The sequence below is a fragment of the Saimiri boliviensis genome, chromosome 3 (genome assembly GCF_048565385.1).
Source record: "Saimiri boliviensis isolate mSaiBol1 chromosome 3, mSaiBol1.pri, whole genome shotgun sequence".
Lineage (NCBI taxonomy): Eukaryota > Metazoa > Chordata > Mammalia > Primates > Cebidae > Saimiri > Saimiri boliviensis.
This window is the reverse complement of record NC_133451.1, coordinates 98,669,063-98,691,860: the sequence shown is the minus strand read 5'-3', so window position 1 is coordinate 98,691,860 and position 22,798 is coordinate 98,669,063. Positions and strand designations below refer to the sequence as shown.

The window sequence follows — 22,798 nt, the reverse complement described above, 5'->3', positions numbered from 1 at the left end:
TCCTGCACTTGACATGTCTGCCTGTACACAATTGTCTATCTCTACTTTCCCATTCAAGGCCTTGTCTTGATCCAGTTATTACTGAATTGTTTTATATACTAGATTTCCTACTCTGAAATTCCTGCTTCCCATCTTCTGCTATCTCTTTTTTCTGCCTTGTCTCCTTTTTCATTTTTGCCAAACCTTCTTTTTATAGTTATTATTATTTCTAGTTTCTTTGTACCTTTACATTATCTAGTCTCAGTCTATCATTGTGTTTTGTGTTAAACTTCTTCCTTATCTTACCTAGAATGCATTTTGCATAGATATTGACAACACTCCAATTTCTTTTGAACCAAACTCCTGAAATAACCTTGTCAAATCCCCAAAAGCTTTGAAACCCAGTTGCAGTGTTCTTTTGTTCCCCTTAGAGTCATTATCAAACATCATGTTAGTGACTTGGGATAATGGATGAGGCAAAAAAAAAAAAAAAGGATGGACCACCCTTAGAACTGTGTCATCTTGTTCTTAGACGGTTCATCTGATGGAAAATAAAAATGGCATCATAATGTTGATCATGTCTACCACTGTTTTATGTTATTTAATCTCAGCAGACCCTATGTGTTAGAAACTACAGTTGGCCCTTGAACAACATGGGTTAGCACTGTACACATCCACTTAAATATGCAGATTTTTTTCAATTAATATATTGGAAAAAATTTTGGACATTTTTGACAATTTGAAGAAAACTCATAGATGAACCATGTACCCTAGAAATGTAGAAAAAAATAAGAAAAAAGGTATGTCATGAATACATATAATATATAATATATGTAGATATTATTCTATTTATGTGTTATCAGTAAGGCTTCTAGTCATGAGTAGGCAATTAGTAGTTAAGTTTTTGGGGGTGTCAAAAGTTATAGATGATTTTTGACTGCGTAGAGGGTTGGCACCCTTGACAAACCTCTGTGTTTTTCAAAGGTCAACAATAATTCTAGGTTGATTTTCTTTCTCTATAGCTATGATTCAGAACATTTCTTTCTTCAAGTTTCAGAATGTAATTTAAAAGATCTGTGTTTAAAACCAGACTGTCAAGCAATCTGTACCTAGTCTCCCTACTTTCCCTTTCTTTCAAAATTTCTTTATATATTCATCTAATCTTTTACTTCTTTCTTCCAATCTGTGACAGAAGAAGGATAAATTATTTTTTCCCCAAGGGCAGTCTTTCCACCTGTTTTTCTTGATGTATGTAAGAAAAAGTCTAGAGGGAAAAAAAAAATACAAGATAGAAAAATAGTTGTTTTATTAAATGTTTATTATCCTGTATACTTGGTAATAATATAGTTAATACAGAGTTTGAAAGGCACTTTTAAAATATTGTGTGTGTTATATGTTAGTATCATCAGTAGAGTATATTATTTTGTTCTTAATATGTGTATTGATAGAATATAACAAGGGTTTGCTTTATTTTACTTAGAACGACTAGTGGTTGTGGCTGAACATTGTGAACGCAATCTGGAAGACTTGCTTCGAGAAAGGAAACCTGTGAGGTACTGTATAGTATCAGAACAATTAAATGAAAAGCAGAACATGGCAAATAAAGAGGCATTTTGTTTAAACTGCAGGGTTTTGGTTTCTTTTGTTACTTGTTTAATGATAAATGTAGATGAAAATTTTCATTTGAGGAAATTTTATTCACAGATTGCATATGAATTCAATGTTAACATCGTCCAGTGTGCATCTTTTGTGAGGTAGACATTCTCTGAAATATTTGACAAAAAATTATACAAAAGAGGCTATATGAAAATTTGAAACTGTCTTAGTACTAAGCATTTCACTAGCTGAAATTAAGATTGTTCTCCTGTATTATTAGTAGAGACAGGATTTTACTATGTTAGCCAGGCTGGTCTCGTACTTCTGACCTCATGATCTGCCCACCTGGGCCTCCAAAAGTGCTGGGATTACAGGCATGAGCCACAGTGCCAGGCATGGTGGTGTGCATCTGTAGTCCCAGCTACTTGGGAGGGTGAGGCAGGAGAATCACTGGAACCCAGGAGGCAGAGGTTGTGGCGAGCCGAGATCACCACTGCACTCCAGCCTCGGCCAAAGAGCGAGACTCAGTCTCAAACAAAAAGATTATTTTCCTGAAAGGAGCATATGGTCACTTCAGATAGGATACTTGTATTCCTAGGGACACAGCGAACTGTGTTAAATAAAGGTCACATTAAAAAGTAGGGAGAAATATTAATCATGGCTTGGGTAGAATTTAATTAAGGATGCGGTTAAAAGCAATTATTTCTAGAACTCAATAAATTTACTCTTTTGACAAGGAAAGTATGTGGTCTAAACTTCTATTACAAATATACTATTAAATGAACTTTATTAAAAATATACTATTAAATCAACTTTACAAGATTTTCTGAAGTAACCTTAAAATTATTAAAAATCTTTCTCTGTGTATATAAATCAAGTAGTATTAAACCAATAAAATATCTATCTTGCCATAAGTGTCTATAGAATTATAATCATCCATCCTTGTTTGGAAAAATACTGTTTCTCTGATTGGTTAATAGTTTTCCATCACCGCAATATTCTAGATGAAAAATCTTTTTCAAGGGAAGAAAAATGTTTATCCTAATAAATGGTAATAATTTGATAGAAGCAAAACAAATAAATTGAATAAAAATGCTATTATTGCTCTTTTAAATGATTTGGTTTTGGGTGGCATCTGGAATGAAAAATGCAGATACTATGTATATACCAGCAGTCCCCAACCTTTTGGCACCAAGGACCGGTTTTGTGGAAGATAGCTTTTCCGCGGATGGAGGGTGGAGGGATAGTTTCAGGATGACTCAAGTGCATTACCTTTACTATGTACATTATTTCTATTATTATATTGTAATATATAATGAAGTAATTATACAACTCACTATAATGTAGAATCAGTGGGAGCCCTGAACTTGCTTTCCTGCAACTAGAAGGTTCTATCTGGGGGTGATGGGAAACAGTGACACCCAAAGTGTGTTGCTAATGTCTAGTCTGCTCCATAATCTCATTTTGGTAGCTGTCACTACAGAAAACCCTGCTTCACAAAGATAGGATGTTAGAAATAGAAGCAGGCTTTTAATGCTTTTGTGGAAATCTCAGGATATTTGGTCTTGACTTTAATCTAGAATGTATGAAGATTGGGTGTTGTCTGGTTGATCCTCTTCTAGCACAATAGAAATCAATTCACCTGAGTTATTCACAAATGGGTTGCAGATCCATTCCTTCCCAGTTCGGGGGTCCTTTGTGGTTGGGAAGTAATGGTCAAACTTCTTTGAAAGCCGAGATAGGTGATCATGCACAATTTGGGAGAAAGAAGACCCTGGCTCAGTCTCTTTCAAAATTTCTGCTAATGTTTGAAGCATGACAGAAATCCCAGTGTTGACTTATCACCCCTGTAATTCCAGTTTGTCTTTGAATGCAGTCACTTTATCTGCAGACTTGAACATAGTTGTTCTCTCCTGAAGTGACAGTTTGAGTTCGTTGAGCAGGTTGAATAAGTCACACAAGGAAGCAAGCTTTGTGACCCATTCTGTGTCACTGAAATGTGCTGTCAGTGGTGACTGTTTTCTAAAAGAAATCTCTGGAGGACCTCTCGTAACACAAAACTCTGGCTAGTGATCCACCTTTAGAAAGCCATCTACTTTTGTGTTTAAGAGAAGACATGTTTACTCTGTGTTCATCTCCTGACAGAGCTGTGTGAACAGGTGTGAGTTATGGGCATATATTTTAATTAGGTTTATAATTTTAATCATATCCTGCAAAACATTAAGTTCAGGTGACATTTTTCAGCTAGCCATCATTTCTCTGTGGATGATGCAGTGCATAGACTCACATTTAGAAACAACCTCTTTGAACCTGAGTGGTGAAACCAGAAACTGTCCAGTCATGGCAGCCACTGTGTCCATACATATACTGACGTAAAGTGACCAATTCAATTTTCCTCATACGTAATCATTCAAATACTTCAATAGTTCTGCAGCTGTGGTGTTAGTTGACAACAAAAGTGCACATAACATACCCTCATGCACATCCTCCTGAAAAATATATTCCACAAAAACAAGTGTTGTTGCATTGTTGTCAACGTCGGTAGACTAGTCAACCTGGATTGTGTACTGTGATGACTTATTAATTCTAACAATTGTGCCTCAATATCCTCTGTTATTTCATCAGTTTGTCTAGTCATGGTGGTAGCTGAAAGAGAAACACATGCCACCTTTTGAACTGCAGTTTCCTAAAAGTTCATGACAGATGTCCTTAGCAGCAGGCAGGATCAACTCATCACCGATAGTAAAGGGCTTCTTAGCTTTGGCTATGTGATTAGTAGCTAAGAATGATGCTCTTAGTGCCAACACATTTAATGAAGTCGTGACCTTCAGTAATTACTTGTGTTCTTTGTGTTCATGTTTTTTTTTTTTTTTTAAACTTCAAAGACTTGTTTTTTAATACAGGCTGCTGATTCTCTATGCAGCAAAGCAGTTTTGAAGGTTTCATGTCTTCATTGGATGGCTGGTTGCCACATATTATACAAAGCAGACTTGAATAATGTAAATCACCTGTTGTATTGGACCTAAAATTTAAATAGGAGTCTTGGTATTTTCTTTTAAATGAAGGTTTCTTTTTGTTGGCAGTCTTAGATGGGTCTTTCCCACTTTTCAAAGAAGATCTCCAGTGATGTTTGTTTTTTACTCATTTTGGCTAGGCGTTAGCTTTATGGGCTTACCAAAACTGTGACTGAGACAATTGTGTAGTGCGGGAAGGAGGCACAGAGGGAAGTGGTAAATAAAATAATGGGCAGGCCATGTGCAGACTAAAATAAATGTTGGATTCTGACTTAAAGCCTGCCACCAGATGCAGCTGTAAAATTGAAGTACATCAACTCACTTGCCACTCTAGAGCCTGCAACCAGATGCAGCTTAATTGTCACTTGCCTCTCACTGATCGGGTTCTAATATAAGCCCACAAGCAATTGATTTATTATGGTCTCTGTGCAGTCAAACCTCTCCATCTGTATTTGCAGCCACTCCCCAGCACTAGCATTACCATCTCAGCTCTACCTCAGATGATCAAGCATTACATTCTCAGTTGAAAGTTCTTTTCTTTAAGGATGTTGAATATTGCCCGCCCCCCTCTTCTGGCTTGTAGGGTTTCTGCTTAGAGATCTGCTGTGAGTCTGATAGGCTTCCCTTTGTGGGTAACCTGACCTTTCTCTCTGGCTGCCCTTAGTATTTTCTCAACCCTGGTGAATATAACGATTATGTGTCTTGAGATTGGTCTTCTTGAGGAATATCTTTGTGGTGTTCTCTGTATTACCTGGAGTTGAATATTGTCCTGCCTTGCTAGGTTGGGAAAGTTTTCCTGAATAATATCCTGAGGAGTATTTTCCAGCTTGGATTCATTCTCTTCCTCACATTCAGGTACACCTATCAAACATAGATTAGGTCTTTTCACATAGTTCCATATTTCTTGGAGACTTTGCTCATTCCTTTTTATTCTTTCTTCTCTAATCTTGTCTTCTCGTTTTATTTCATAAAATTGGTCTTCGACCTCTGATATCCTTTCTTCTGCTTGATCAATTCAGCTGTTAAAACTTGTGCATACTTTGTGAAGTTCTCATGTTGTGTTTTTCAGCTCCATTAATTCACTTATATTCCTCTCTAAATTGTCTATTCTGGTTAGCATTTCGTCAAAGCTTTTTTTTTTTTTTTAAAAAAAAAGAAAAAAATAAAATGAAGGAGAGGAAGGAAGAGGAAGAGGGAGAGAGAAACCTTTTTTCAAAGTTCTTAGTTTCTTTGCATTGGGTTAGAGCAAGTTCTTTTAACTCACAGACGTTTCTTATCAACCACCTTTTGAAGCCTACTTCTATTAATGGAACACACTCCTTCTCCATCAGGTCTTGTTCCATTGCTGATGAGGAACTGTGATCCCCTGTAGAGGGAGAGGCTCTCTGATTTTGGGTATTCTTAGCCTTTTTTGGGCTGGTTTCTTCCCTTTGTTATAAATTTATCCATCTGTTGTCTTTGTACTTACCAACTTTCTAATTAGGTTTCTGAGTGGACGTCTAACTTGTTGATTCCCAGCGCCAGAATCAGAGCAACCCACTGCGCTGGCTAAAACAGCAGCGTTAAGATTGATGGTGCTTTTCTGAGTCTGCACCAAGAACCACTGCGCCGAGGCACCAGCAAAACCGCCACGCCAGCCACAAGAGTCACGCTGGCGACCCGTGGGGCTCCTCCTCTGGGAATCTCCCGGTCCGTGAGCAACAAAAATTCGCCTGAAAGTGTGGCATCCTCTCGTTCTCTGCGCTTTAACTGGGAGCTACAATCCCGAGCTGCTAGTGATCAGCCATCTTGGATCTCTCTCCTATTAAATGTTGGTCAAGCATTAGATTCTCATAAGAAGTCTGCAACCTGGATCCCTCACATGCATGGTTCACAGTAGGGTTCGTGCTCCTATGAGAATCAATGCTGCTGCTGATCTGACAGGAGGCAAAGAGCTCAGGTGGTAATGTGAGCAATGGCGAGCGACTGTAAATACAGATGGAGCTTCGCTGGCTTCCCTGCCTCTCAAGTCTTACTGTGCAGTCCTAGGTACTGGGGCCAGGACTAGTCTGTAGCCTGCGGGTTGGGAACCTCTGATGCACACCATAGCCTTACATCTTCCTTAGAAAAGTCTAATCTGACTGTAGGTAAGAAAAATAAGTTTTATATTTTTTGAAGTAGTTTAACTTTATTTAGTAAGCATGTTTTTTAGTTATAATTTTTGTAATATCACTAATCTTTGATTTTCATTTAAAATAATATATTACTCCTTGCTCACTCGTTCAAATTTACAATTTAACTTTAGGCCCCTACGGCAAAAACAAAAACAAAAAACAACATTAAAATTGAAAACCAATTGTACCCACAACTTTGGGTAAGAAAAAAATATTTTAGTTGAACCTGGGTTCCTGGGTTAAATTTATTTAAAAATTTACAATGGAATATGTATGATGAAAAAGCCCTAACTAGTTAGGCAGCCTTGGACAAGTTTCTTAATCATTTTCCTTATCTGTAACACAAGGAGTTTTACTAATCAAGAGATCATTGTAGTACAAGTTATTCTCAACTTAATGTTTTATTTAATATACATCATACCTGTTAATATATTGATCACTTGTCTTTTTTTTTTTTTTTTTTTTTTTTTGAGACAGAGTCTCTCTCTGTTGCCCAGGCTGGAGTGCAGTGGCAGGATCTTGGCTTACTGCAACCTCTGCCTCCTGGGTTCAACTGATTCTTCTGCCTCAGCCTCCCGAGCAGCTGGGACTACAGGCGTGCACCACCACGCCTGGCTAATTTTTCTATTTTTAGTAGAGACCAAGCTTTACCATATTGGCTAGGCTGGTCTCAAACTCCTGACCTTGTGATCCACCTGCCTCGGCCTCCCAAAGTGCTGGGATTATAGGCGTGAGCCACCGCAGCCGGCCAATCAATTGTCTTTATAAGTATAATTTGTTATATTTTCATAGACTAATACATTAACCTGCTATTGCTCTTTATTTAAATGGTAACATTCTTGACAGAAGAACCTGTGGCAAGTGTGCATTTAAAATTTCAGTGCTATAAAAAAGACCAAATTATTATAGAAACATCTGTTTAATTATCCAACAATTCCAGTCCTTGGTACAAGGCCTCCTTAAATTTTGTACTATAGTAGTTTATTTGCCTTACGCAAGTCCCAGATCTGTCTAGGTATTTATCCAAGAGAACAGAAAAAGACATGTACACCTATGCAAAAAGATTTGCAGAGTAATGTTCCCAGAAACATTATTCATAATAGCTCTAAACTGGGTAGATCTCAAATGTCCTTTGGCAGGAGAATGTATAAACATGGTACAAGTTGAGAATTTTGTATGCATAATGTTTTGGAACAGAAGTGTTACATATTTGGGGTTTGTTTTCCCTAGATTTTTGGATTATTTACATTTACATAATGAGCTATGTTGTAGATGGGACTTATGTGTAAACACAAACTTTATATAATGTTTGAATGACAGCTCATACACATAGCCTGAGTGTAATTTTATGTAATATTTTAAATAATTTTGTGCATGAAGCAAAGTTTGCATGAAATTCGTATGTGTGGAATTTTCCACTTGTGGTGTCACATTGTTGCTCAAAATGTTTTGGATTTTGGAACATTTTGGATTGCAAATTTTCAGATTATAGATGCTCAACCTGTATGTTAATCAACAATGAAAAACAAAGAGCTACTGGTACACACGGCACATGGATTAACCCTAAAATATTATGCTGGGCAAAAGAAGCCAGACATAGAAGATTATCAGTATTTATCTAAGGTGATATAAAAACAGTGCTGTATTCTGGTAGGGAGTAAGGAGTACTCTTTTTGAATCAATAAGTGATTCAAAATGGCCTTGAGGGAATTCTTTAGGGGGATGAAAATTTTTACATCTTGATTAGATACTACTCATATGGGATGTGTGTGTGTGTGTGTGTGTGTGTGTGTGTGTGTGTCATAATTAAATGAAATATGCACTTAAAATATATGCATATTACCTATGTAGATTATACCTTATTTATTTATTTATTTGAGATGGGTCTCACTCTGTCACCCAGACTGGAGTTTAGTGGCGTGATCTTGGCTTACTGCAACCTCTATTTCCTGGGTTCAAACAATTCTCCTGCCTCAGCCTCCTGAGTAGCTAGGACTACTGGCACACACCACCATGCCTGGCTAATTTTTTGTGTTTTAGTACAGACGCGGTTTCACCGTGTTGCCCAGGCTGGTCATGAACTCCTGAGCTCAGGCAATCTGCCTGCCTCAGCCTCCCAAAGTGCTGGAATTACATACCTTAATTTTTTTTTTTAAGACTGAGTTATTCACTTGGCTTGAGTTCTCAGTTCCCCATATAGAAACAGTATTATGTTGTTAATGAAGATGTTTGATCCACTGACTTTTTTGTATTGTTTAGTTTCTTGAAAAAATACTATGAATTAGTTATTGCTTAACAAGTTACCTCAACACTTTATGGCTTAAGACAACAATAAACATTTATTATCTCATATAATTTCTTTGGGTCAGAACATAGGAATAGTGTAAGTAGATGGTTGTAGCTCAAGGTCTTACAAGGTTTCAGTCAAGATAACAGCTGAACCTGCAGTCATCTGTTATAAAAGCTTTACTGGAGGTGGGTGATCTGTTTCTAAGATGGTTCACTAAAAAGGTGCTAGTTGTTGACAAGAGGCTTAATTCTTTTCTACATTGAGACCCTTTCCACAGGCCTGTTGACATTGTCACAGCATGGTGATTGGCTTCTCTTAGAGTGAACAATCTAAGAGAGGAAAGAAAACAAGGTGGAAGCTGCAGTGCCTTTGGTGACCTAGCATCAGCAACCACACAATATTATTCCTGCAATATCCTATTAGATTACATAGGTCAGTCATTAACTGTGTTCTGTGTGGGAGAGGATTATTTAAGAATGCACATGTGAATTTCCTGAGTCAGGGCTCACTGGGGGCCATCTTGGAGGCTGGCTACCACGAAAGTCTTAAGAGACCATACAAGTACTTTTGAAAAAAACATTCCTACAAAATGGGAGTGACATGCTAAATCAATATTAATGCTAACCAAAAAATATCTGGAGTTCTTAAAATTATTCAATATTTATTTAAAGTATTTGGTGTAGAAAAAAGAAAGTAGTATACACTAAGAAGAAGGGGTAGAGTATTAAGGAAATATCCAGAAGTCCCACAGGTGAAATAGTGTCTTTATGGACATAGCTATACTGTGATTAGAATTGCTGTACATCCTGAAAATTTGTTATTCAACGTCTTGTGCTCCCAAAAAATTCCGGAAGACCCCAGAGTTCTAGAGGACCCCATCAGCCACAGCTAGAAAAGTCCTCTGGTCATCAGGATAGTAGTCTCTTATCTCCACATTTCCCCCTCGCCTGTATGTGGTCCTTCTTTCACTTGGTAAAGGAACTGAGGCAAAAGAAGTTGGTGATTCAAAAGATAAATTCCCATTTTCATTGTTTTACCCCAACTCCATTCCACCCCACGCTACCCCTGCCCCGGATTTTTTTCTTTTTTGGGGGACAGGTTCTCACTCTGTCACCCAGGCTGCTAGAGTACAGCAGTGTGATCACTGCTCACTGTATCCTTGACCTCCTGGGCTCAAGTGATCCTTCCATCTCAGCCACTGTAGTAGCTAGGACCACAGGTGTGCATCACCATGCCTGCCTATTTTTTCATTTTCTGTATAGACAGGGGGGTCTCATTATGTTGCCTAGACTGGTCTTGAACTCCTGGACCCAAGTGATCCTCTTGCTTCAGCCTCCCAAGTGTTGGGATTATAGGTATAGGCATGAGCCACCATCCCCCGACCTTTTTTTTTTTTTTAATGTTTTATACTTTGAATTGTACTATATAAGGATACAAACAATACTGCTTTGCCAGTAAGAGTAAATCATTAGCTCATGAAACGATTTACATTTCTATGTTTACCATTTTTCATCCTTGTTTTAAAGACAAATCTTGTAGCAGTAACCATCAGTAGTTTCTTCGGTGCTTTTGCATTTGAATAGAGAAGAGTCTTCATGAGGATACAATACTATAAATGGAAGCACGTTCTTTGAGGATGTATATGAACATGAGTAGGATTAAATGCAAAATTTATGTGATCTTTCATGCCATTTCCATTTTCTTTTTTATTTATTTTGAATAGAACATATTAGCCTTAATAGGTATTTCCATTTTTTTCCAGTGAGATGTATTTAAACATTTTTATAAATAAAGTACTGTTTTTAAATTATTCTAGTAATAGACTAAAAGTAAGTATTTTCTTAGTACATTTTGGAATATAACATTCAGTACTTACTGCCTTTGAGTAGTAATGATTCTTTCAGGTTCACTTCCACATTGTTATCTGATCCATCCAACTAAATTAATTTTGCTGAGAACTGTTTGAATTTTCCACATATTTGGATTACATTAGTCTCCAATAACAAAGCAGGTATAGAGTTGATGTGTAGAGTTGTGTAGAGCTGATGTGCTACAATTTTAATTAATTCTGTGACCTGTTTGTAGAAAGTGAGAAGATGCTCTTAAGGTTTATAAATTAGTTCTTTATTTTACTACCAAAAGTAAGCATCTGCACCTGAAAGAAAGGCTGATGTAAATGGGAAACTTATTTAGATAGGGTTGCAACTTGACATTTGTGATTTTTACTTGTTCCTATGTCTGTAACTGTTGCAAAACCATAAGCTGCCATTTGTCTGGATGTAATTTGCAGTTGATTTTCTAAATGTAAGCATCATTCAAGGCATATATCTTACTTGATATATATTTTGAAGAAAATTTTAAATTGGTGGTATAGGGAACTTAGAGAAGAGTCTGTGTCAATTTGCTTTTTTTCTTGACAGATTTAATATTGAACTAAACAACATTGTACTAAAATGTTGTAGTAGTAATTTGCTACTACTATAGGAGTAATTACAATTTAAGACTATCTTGAAGTTCCAGATCTCACTAAAAAATCAAGCATTCTCTCTTAGTTTTAATGGCCATAAAGCCCTTTAGAGAATTCATATTATAAAAGCAGTACGTAAGTTGGTGTTATGAGGTATTATCAACTTAGTCTTTTATAGAGTAATGTTATTGTGTGGATAGTTGACTAACCTGGTTTAAAGGAGAAAAATACCCAACATTTTCTTTAGAGTCCATTCAGGCTTTAATATAAGGAATTAATGGTGAGACAGCTGCTGTCTTTCCAGTAGCTGTGTGTTATCTGTGCCAGAGTTCAATCTTGCCAGCATTTTTCTTCAGTTTAAGTTAAATGATCAAAATTATTTTTTGAAAACATAGAATTATGAAACTCCTATAGCGATTAGGTTTCAAGAAAAAAGTACAGCATTTAGAGATTTGTTTGAAGTCATTTCACATTTAGTGCTTGTTAATCTACCTAATGCTACCCTAAAGCAAGATTCAAGAGACAGAAAAGTGGAGAAATTTAGATCTCAGCTACTCTTTGAAATGCTTTCCAGAGAATATTTAAAAAACAGATATACTTTTATCACTGCTATCAAAGCAAGCATGAGGAAATTGTTTTTCTTTTAAGTCAAGGTGCTGTATGGAAAGTATTTCCATTTTGTGTTAGTATTTTTCAGAGCATGTACGTTTCCATTTCCATTTTGTGTTAGTATTATTCAGAGCATGTACTTAACCTGTGAAAGTATTAGCAAATGTAGCTCATAGACAGATACTCAGCAGAGTTTTGGCACTTGTAGTAGAGTTTCCACATTGTGTTAAATTTGCAAGTGAATGCAGGGTGGGCAGTACAGGCATGTTTCTTTAATAAAATGTAGCTTGTCATGTTTTTAGGATTACGGTTTAGAAAATTTACCAGAATATCATTAATACTGCAGAGGTTATACATGAGTCTTTGATGGGAAACAGACTATGTCTGCAGCTGTTTACTAGCCTGATAGAAAACATGATCTGACTTACTCAAATGAGTAAGTTTTATTTTCGCTTGTTAAAACATTGCCTACTCAATGAATGAGATACTCAAAAGAATTTGGACACATTCTGGAATGTGGTCCAGAGTTGAACAATGAGCTACAGGTTGTAGACATCAGAAATAGATGTTAGATATTCTTATTTTAGAATGTAAACTGATGATGGATGTTGAGGCTTTCATATCTTTTTTACCTTTAAGGACCCTAGTTTCAAAATGCATTTGAAATTATGGTAGTGAAGTCATGTGAATCGGAGATTTATATAACTGATCTATATTTCCCCTCCTATTTTGTATGTTTTTTTATTTATTTTTTATTTTTTTAAAGAAGCAAAATGACACTGAAAGATGCTCTACACTTAGGCTTGTTACCTTGCAACAATCTTTTGCTCTCTGCCTGTCTTGTACCTTATATCTTACTAATTGCCAAGTGTTGTTAATACAACCTTGGCCATAGTTCTTACATTTCTCTGCCCTCTACATTTTTTAGAGTTTAAATCTTCACTAACAAACAGCTTGACTATTGCATTATAACATTCTAACTGGTTTTCCTGGCTTTAGCCATACTTCAGTCAGCCCCACATTCTCTGCTATATTAATATTTTTGAAGATCAGTCCATTCTCTGCTCTAAAACACTTGGAGGTTTTTTTTTTTTCTTTTTCCAGAGGAAAAGGCATCTTATAAGCATAGGATCTGACTTGAATCTAACTAATTAAATAACTCTAATTACTACTGCTAATACTCTAAATATTATTCTCTCACTCTTATTATTTCTAATGTGTCTAATTGTGCAAGTAGTTTTAATTATTAGTAATATATATTGAGGATAGTGAATGCCGATATTTTGAAATAAACCATAAAAACTGAGCTGTCTTTTTGCCCAATGCTGTTATCTCCAATCTTTAGCACAATGTACAGTTACTTCTTCAAGTAATACATCTTACTGTTTCCCTTTGTACTGTTCTCAACCAAAGCAAAAATTATATTTTCCTCCTCCAAATGGCTATATTACATTATAACCCTCTAGTAGTAAGTTAGTTTTCCCGCTTTAGGCTTACAGTTATTTGCCTACAATTATAGAATTAGGAAGGAATATTTATCTTTTCTAATTAATGTTTTTGACATATATACCAATTTATTATTCTGTTGTCTAAAGTTGTAAGTATAAAAATTTCCGTTTAGTAAATGTGTGGCAAATGGACTGCTGAATGAATGAATTATAATTTTAGGTTAGTCATGTAGTTTGAATAGTTCCCTATTATCTTCCTTTTAATCATGTGATATAATTTTATTTTTCAAACAAATGAATTTTGGTGCAAGTATGATGCAAATATGAATTTCTTTTTGGTATTCCTAGAAATGTTTTTTAAAAATAAAATGATATGGTTAGAGGAAACAAACTATTTCTTCTCTTGTGGCTTTGGAAAGGAATTCATTCCTAAGCCAATTCAAGTTGTTGGCAGAATTCGGTTCCTCACAATTAATTTTAGGACTGAGGTCTCTATTTTCCTGATTACTGTAACTGAGTACTACTGTCACCTCCTAGAGGCCATCTACATTCCTTGTCATGTTTCCTTCTTTGTTTTCAAAGCATTCTGTCTTCTGCTGTCCTGTAAAGAGGTTCCCCCTGCCATGATTATATGTTTCCTCAGGTCTTTCCATCCATGCAGAATTGTGAATCATTCTAACCTCTTTTCTTTATAAATTACCCAGTCTTGGGTATTTGTTTATAGCAGCATGAGAACAGACTAATACAGGGGATCAGTAAAGAAATGAAGAAGGAAATTGAAAAATTTCTTGAAACAGTAATGGAATAGATAATGGAAATACAATATACAAAAACCTGTGGAATACAGCCAAAGCAGTACTAAGAGGAAAGTTTATAGCTGTAATCACCTGCATCAAAAAAAGTAAAAAACAAAATCAAATAATGAATATAATGATGATTATTCAGGAACTAGAAAAGCAAGAGCAAACCAATCCCAAAATTAGTAGAAGAAAAACAATAATAAAGGTCAGAGCAGACATAAATGAAGTTAAAACAAATGAAATAATATCAAAGATCAGTAAAATGAAAAGTTTCTTTTTTTAAAAACAAATAAACAAAATTTACATACCTTTAACTAGACTAAGAAAAAAAAGACCCAAATAATAAAATTAGAGATGAGAAAGGAGACATCACAACTGAAATCACAGAAATTCAAAGGATCATTAGAGGCTTCTATGAACAACTCTTTGCCAATAAATTGGAAAATCTACAAGAAATGGGTAAATTTCCAGACACATTCAACCTATCAAGATTGAACCATGAAAAAATCCAAAACCTGAACAGACCTATAACAAGTAATGAGATGGAAGCTGTAATAAAAAGTCTCCCAGCAAATAAATGCCTAAGGCCAATGACTTCACTGCTGAATTCCACCAAACTTTTCAAGAAAAATTATTGCCAATCCTACTCAAACTGTTCTGAAAAATAGAGGAGGAAGGAGTACTTCCAAATTCATTCTACAAGGCCGGTGTTACCCTGATACTGAAACCAGAAAAAGACACATCAAAGAAAGAAAACTATAGGCCAATATCCTTGATAATCATTGATGCAAAACTCCCCCACGGAATACTAGCAAACAATGCATTAGAAAGGTCATTCATCATGACCAAGTGGGATTTATCTGAGGGATGCTAGGACGGTTCAACATATGCAAATCGATTATCATGATGCATAGTGTCAACAGAATGAAGGACAAAAACCATGTAATCATTTCAATTGATGCTGAAGAAGCATTTGATAAAATTCTACATCCCTTCATGGTGGAAAATCCTTAACAAACTAGGGATAGAAGCAGCGTATCTCAACATTATAAAAGCCACATATGACAGACACACAGCTATTAATAGTATTATACTGAATGGGGAAAAACTGAAAGCCTTTTTACTAAGATCTAGAACTTGGCAAGGATACCCACTTTCACTACTGTTAATCAACATAGTACTAGAAGTCCTAGCTAGAGCAATTATATAAGAGAAGAAAATCAAGGGTATGCAAATTGGAAAGGAAGAAGTTGAATTATCCTTGTTGAAAGATAATATGATCTTATTTTGGAGAAAACTAAAGACTATCAAAAAAATGATTAGAACTGATAAATGAATTCATTAAAATTGCATGATATAAAACCAACATATAAAAATCAGTAACATTTCTATAGGCCAACAGCAAACACTCTAAAAAATCAAGAAAATAATTCCATTTACAATAGTTACAAAGAAATAAAATAACTAGGAATTAATCATGAAAGATCTCTACAATGAAAAGTAGAAAACATTAATGAAACAAAGAGGATACAAAAATGGAAATATATTTCATGTTTATGGATTGGAAGAATCAATATTGTTAAAATGTTCATACTATCCAAAGCAATCCAAAGATTCAGCACATTCCATATCAAAATACCAATGACATTCTCTTTACAGAAATAGAAAAAAACTATCCTAAAACTTCTGTGAAGATTCAGAATAACAATAGCTCTCATGAGAAAAAAGAGTAAAACTGAAGGATTCAGATTTCCTGAGTACAAGTTATACCACAGAACTAGCATGATATTTGCATAAAAACAGGCACATAGACTGATGGAACACAATATCGAAACCAGAAACAAATTCATACATTTACAGTGAACTCATTTTTGCCAAAGGCATCAAGAACATAAATTGAGAACAAGAAAATCTTTTTAATAAATGGTGCTGTGAAAACTAGATTTGTATATGCAAAAGAATGAAACTAGATCTCTATCTCTCAATATATACAAAAATTCAAATCAAAATGGATTAGACTTAAATTAGACCTCAAGCTATGAAACTACTACAAGAAGACCTGGTGAAAGCTCTCTACTAGGACATTGGTCTGGGCAAGATTTCTTGGATAATACCACATAAGCATAGGCAACCAAAACAGAACTGGACAAATGGCATCACATCAAATTAAAAAGCTTTTGCACAGAAAATGAAGCAATCAAAAAAGTGAAGAGACAGCCCACAGATTGGGAATAAATATTTGTAAACTGTCTGACAGGGGGCTAATAACCAGATTATAGAAGGAGGTCAAACAGCTTTATAGGAAAAAAATCTAATAATTCAAATAAAATGGGCAAAAGATTTGAATAGACATTTCTCAGAAGAAGATATACATATGGCACACAGGCTTATAAAAAGTGCTGAACATCATTTATCATCAGAGAAATGCACATCAAATCTACGATGAGATATCATCTCACTTCAGTTAAAATGGCTTTAATCCAAAAGACAGGCAATAATAAATGTTGGTGAGGGTGTGGAGAAAAGGGAACCCTTGCACACTATTGGTGGAATGTAAATTAGTATAACTGCTATGGAGAACAATTTGGAGGTTCCCCAACAAAACTAAAAATAGAGCTACCATATGATCTAGCAGTTCCACTGCTGGGTATATACCCAAAGGAAAGAAAATCAGTATATCGAAAAGATACGTGCACTCACATATTTGTTGCAGCACTGTTCACAATAGCCAAGATTTGGAAGCAACCTAACTGTCCATTAACAGATGAATGGATAAAGAAAATTCAGTACATATACACAATGGAGTGCTATTCAGCTATAAGAAAGAATTAGATCCTGTTATTTGCAACCACATAGAATGAACTGAAGGTCATTTTGTTAAATGATATAAACCAGGCACAGAAAGGTAAACTTAACATGTTCTCACCTATTTCTGGGCACTCATAGAGTTAAGAGAGTAGAATGATGATTACCAGAGGCTGGAAAGGGTAGTGGGGCTATGGGGATGAAATAGGGATGGTCAATTAGTATAAAAATATAATTAGAATGAATAAGATCTAGAAGTTCATAGCACAACATTGTGATTATAGTCAACAATAATTTGTACACCTTAAAATTACTGAAATAGTATAATTGGATTGTTTGTAATGCAAATAAAGGATAAATGCTTGAAGTGATGGATACCCCATTTATCCTGATGTGATTATTGTATGCCTTTATCAAAATAGGTACCAAAATATCAAAATATTGATATCTTCTGTATATGCACAAAAATTAAAATTAAAAAGTTTTAAAAAATTCATCTGTGCATAACTTCTAATGAATTGTCACAAGGTTCATTTACTCACTATTTTTTTCTCTTATTCAGTCAATTCCTTCAGTTAGTGAGGAAAACTTCAGTAAATTGACTCAAGTAGGAAATTTGTAATTAGGAGTTGCCCTGACTTCAAAGGAACATTTAATTTTATTTTGTGGTACTGTCTATATCCATAAAAGATAGAAGTAGTAATTAAATTAACTAGTCACAATTCCTATTGGGATTTCTCTCAAGAGCAGAAACTACTAAACTGAAGTGTGAAGGTAGAAGGATTACAACTGAATAAGTGCTTGGAGTTAGGCTACAAAAGACTCAGGGATTTTTTTGTTGTTTCATTTTATTTTGTCTTTATCCTCTGCTTCTTTGCTGTATTTTGGTTTTTTGGCTTTTTTTTCGGGGCAGGAGGTTGGCTTTTTTATTGTTTATTTTGTCTTTATCCTTGCTTCTTAGCTATATTTTGTTTTTTTGGGAGTTATTGCAATAGAGTTTACATTATGCATCCTTGATTTATCATAGTGTTTTATTAGTTAATTATACTCATTCACATGTATGGTAGGAATCTTATAATGACATACTTCTATTTACTCCTCTCATCTATTGGGTAGTTTTACACATTTTACATTTTAAATTTACTTTTGCATGTATTATAAATTTCACCATAGATCTATACTATTTTTGGCATTGAAGTTTTTTTAAAGACCTTGAGAAATGAAGAAAAAATTATTTTGCATTTAATTATGTATTATTTCATGAACTCTTTTTTTTTGAGACGGTCTCCTTCTGTCGCCCAAGCTGGAGTGCAGTGGCATGATCTCTGCTCACTGCAACCCCCACCTCCTGGGTTCAAGTGATTCTTGTGCCTCAGCCTCCTGAGTAGCTGGGATTACAGGCAGGCACCACCACGCCCAGCCAATTTTTTGTATTTTTAGTAGGGATGGGGTTTCGTCATGTTGCCCCGGCTGGTCTTGAACTCCTGAGTTCAGGCAATCCACCTGCCTCGGCCTCCGAAAGTGCTAGGATTAAAGCCGTGAGCCACTGCACCCCACCCATGAACTCTTTATTTTTTTGTTTTGATTCAAGTTTGGTATCCTGTTCTTCCTACCTGAAAAATTTCATTTAGTTCTGTATTTTTTTGGATCAAGTCAGATGCTGGCAAATTTCACAGATTTTAGTCATCTGAAAATGCCTTCATATCACCTTACTTTTTCTTGGCAATTATTTTATTATAAAAAATTATAGTAAACATAGTAAAGTTGAAATAATTATGCAATATACCTAGATTTTATAATTAACATTTTAATTATAACTAACTTTAACCATTTTAACATTTAATTATAGTTAAATTTAATCCATCATTTTGATGTATTTCAAAGTAATTGCCAATATGAGGTTACTTCATTCCTAAATATTTCAGCATGTGTACAATTAACTATAATTCAATATGTGTTTATGTTTCAGTTTCAGGTACAATTTACATGGGTGAAGTACACAAACTTTTTAAGTGTACATTTAATGTGTTTTTTACAAATGTGTATACTTTTATAAACTAAATACATGGAGACTAGATTACCACCGTTATCCTAGAAATTTTCCTCATGTTCCTTTCCAGTAAATCTCTGCACCTCCCCTCCTTCAGTTTCCAAAGGGACCTATGTTTCTGATTTTAATATTGGTTAAGTTTTGTTTATTTTAGTGCTTTATTATATTGGAGTCAGGCAGCATATGCTGTTTTGTGTAAGAGTTCTTTCAGCATAATTTCTAAGAGTCATCCATGTGGCTTCATGTATCATTCCTTTTTGTTGCTGAGTTGTATTCCATTTTATAAATATACCACAGTTTGTTTTGTAGTTTTCTGTTGCTGAACTTTATTTCCAGGTTTTTGGCTATAATGACTAAAGCTGTTATAAATGCTCTGGTAAGTCTTTTTTTGTGGCCTTCTGTTTTCATTTTTCATGAGTAACTACATTGAGCAGAATTGATGTGTTATTGGGTGTTAATCATGTTCATGATTAATATTTTATAGAAAAATCACCAAACTTTTTCCAAAATGTTGTACCTTTTACATATTTTCACCAACAATATATAAGAGTTATAATTCCTCCTCATCGTTGCCAGGAGTTAGTGCTTTTAGTCTTTTACTTTTAGCCATTTGTAGAAGGTATAAAGTAGTATTTATTATAGATTTACTTTGCATTCCCATGATATTCTGAGGATATTGAGTATTTTTCATGTGCTTATTAGGTAATCATATTGTCAAATCTGTATTTCAATTTTTTGTCATTTTTAAGTGGGTTTTTATTTCATTTTATTGATTTGTAGGCATTGTTTGTGTATTCTCTGTATTCTACATAGATATTGTTAGATTTTTTTTGCAAATATTGTCTGCCTCTTAGGCTTGCCATTTTATTTTATATTTTATTTAATTTTATTTATTTTATAATGGAGTCCCACTCTGTTGCCCAGGCTGGAGTGCCACAGTGTGCTCTCAGCTCACTGCAACCTCCGCCTACTGGGTTCAAGCGATTTTCCTGCCTCAGTCTCCTGAGTAGCTGGGATTACAGGGAACCACCTCCATGGCCGGCTAATTTTTGTATTTTTAGTAGAGATGTGTTTTCATCATGTTGGTTGGCCAGGATGGTCTCGTGCTTCAGACCTCAGGTGATCCGCCCACCTCAGCCTCCCAAAGTGCTGGGATTACAGGTGTGAGTCACCATGCCCTGCCAAGCTTGCCTATTTTTTAAAGGTATATTTTGATGAGCAGTATTTATTATTATTATTGTATTTAGAGATAGGATCTCACTGTGTTACCCGGGCTGGTCTCAAACTTCTGAGTTCAAGCAGTCTTCCTGCCTCAGCCTCCCAAGTAGCTGGAACTACAAGTGTGGGTTACTGCACCCAGCTTAGAAGTTACTGTTTATGATGAAGTCTAATGTGTTAAATTTTTCTTTTGTGGTTACTGCTTTTTATATCCTGTTTGAGAAACCTTTGCCTACTCTGAAGTCATGAAGATATTCTCATATTTTATATTTTCTTCTAGAATCATTACAGTTTTAGTTTTATGCTGGCTCTATGATTCATCTCAATTTAATATTTGTATATGGTGTTCAGGTTACTTTTTGCCATATGGATATCCAGTTGCCTTACCTCTGAATATTAAAAGGATTTTCATTTTTTATTGCATTGCTGGGATGCCATTATTGAAAATTAAATGACCATAGAAGTATAGATCTGTGTCTGAGCTTTTTGTTTTATTTCATTGCTCTATTTTTCTATTCTTATGCCAGTATCATACCATCTTGATTATTATAGCTTTATAGTAAATCTTTAAGTCAGTAAGTATAAATTTTCCAATTTTCTTTTTATATTTCAGGAATGCTATAGCTATGGTTGGTTCTTTGCATTTTTATATAAATTTTATAGTAGGTTTCTCAGTTTCTAAAAATGTCCTGTTGGCATCTTGATTGAGGTTGCAGTGCGTGTATGGATCAATTTGGGAAGAACTGGTGTGTTATATACACACACACACATTTTTTTTTTTTTGAGACAGAGTTTGGTTCTTGTTGCCCAGGCTAGAGTTCAGTGACACGATGTTGAGTCACTGCAACCTCCACCTCTGGGGTTCGAGCAAGTCTCCTGCCTCAGCCTCCTGAGTAGCTGGGATTACAGACATGTACTACCATGCCTCGCTAATTTTGTATTTTTAGTAGAGACAGGGTTTGTCTGTGTTGGTTGGGCCAGTCTCGAACTCCCAACCTCAGGTGATCCACCTGCTTTGGCCTCCCAAAGTGCTGGGATTACAGATGTGAGCCACTGTGTCCAGCCCTTTTAACAATATTGAGTCTTCCAGTAGATTAACATGTTGTTTCTCTCCAAATTTTTAAGTCTTCCTTAATTTCTCTCAACAGTATTTTATAGTTTATAATGTAGAGTTCTTGCATTACTTTTCTTAAATTTCTTCCTAAGTAGCTTATGTTTTTGATGAGATTGTAGGTAAAATTTAGTTTTAATATATAGAAATATGTGAATTTTTTATATTAACCTTTTTTCCGTAACTTTGCTAAATTATATTTACTTATTAGTTGAAATAGTTTTTTGGTGTATTTCTTAGGATTTTCTACATAAACAACCATATCATTATTAAATAGAAATATTTACAACTTCTCTTTTAATCTTTATCCCTTGTACTTCTTGTTCTTGACCTATTTCACTAGATATGACCTCCACTACAATGCTTAATACAAATATTGAATGGTCAACATTTCCTGTTTTTTGTTTTTTTTTTTTTTTTTTTTTTTTAATCTCGGGAAAATGTTAAGTATTTCACCTTATGTATAGTCTTAGCGGTAAGGTTTTTACATATACATACCTTTTATCAGATTGAGTTAGGTACTCTTATATTTCTAGTTGGCTGAGGGATTTTAAAATCAGAAGTGAGTATTTAATTTGGTCAAATGCATTTTTGAATCTCTGTTGAGAATGTTATATGATTTTTCTCCTTTATTGGATATGTAAATTGCTTTGATTTTGAATTTTTTTGTGTGTATGTATGTGACAGGGTCCTGTTTTATCACCCAGGTATGATCATAGCTCACTGCAACATCTAACGCCTGGGCTCAAGCAATCTTGCCTCAGCCTCCCAAGTGACTGGGAGTACAAGCACACACCACCACACCCACATACTTTAAAAATTTTTGGTAGAGATGGGCTCTTGCTATGTTGCCCAGGCTTGTCTTGAATTCCTGGACTCAAGTGATCTCAAGTTGGCCTCCCAAAGCACTGAGATTATAGGCTAGTGCTACTATGCTCAGCTGATTTTGAATTCTTAAAATTGAGATGTAATTCACCTGTTAAAAATTCACACTTTTGAAGTGGAAAATTCAGTGACTCTTTAATACCTTCGCAAGACTTTACAGCCATCACCATTAGCTAATTCCAGCACATTTTCATCACTCCAAAAAGAATGAGCAGTCCCTCCCCGTCTCTTTTCCCACTCCTAGAAACCGCTAATTCATTTTCTGCCTCTGAATTTCGCTACTCAGACCTATTCATATATATGGAATTATAATTTATGTGACTTTTTGTGTCTGGTTTCTTTCACTTAGCATAATGTTTTTAATGTTCATCCA

General features: G+C 35.1%; 1 protein-coding gene across 3 annotated transcripts in view; it reads left to right on the top strand.

The window, feature by feature from the left end:
• Positions 1-22,798, top strand: part of TBCK (TBC1 domain containing kinase) — a 265,679-nt gene that overhangs the window by 14,498 nt on the left and 228,383 nt on the right. For all 3 annotated transcript variants that reach the window (XM_074396536.1, XM_010340090.3, XM_003929478.4), the window contains exon 3: positions 1,460-1,532. In XM_074396536.1, coding sequence (XP_074252637.1) covers positions 1,460-1,532 — 73 coding nt within the window. The remainder of the gene's footprint in view (positions 1-1,459; positions 1,533-22,798) is intronic.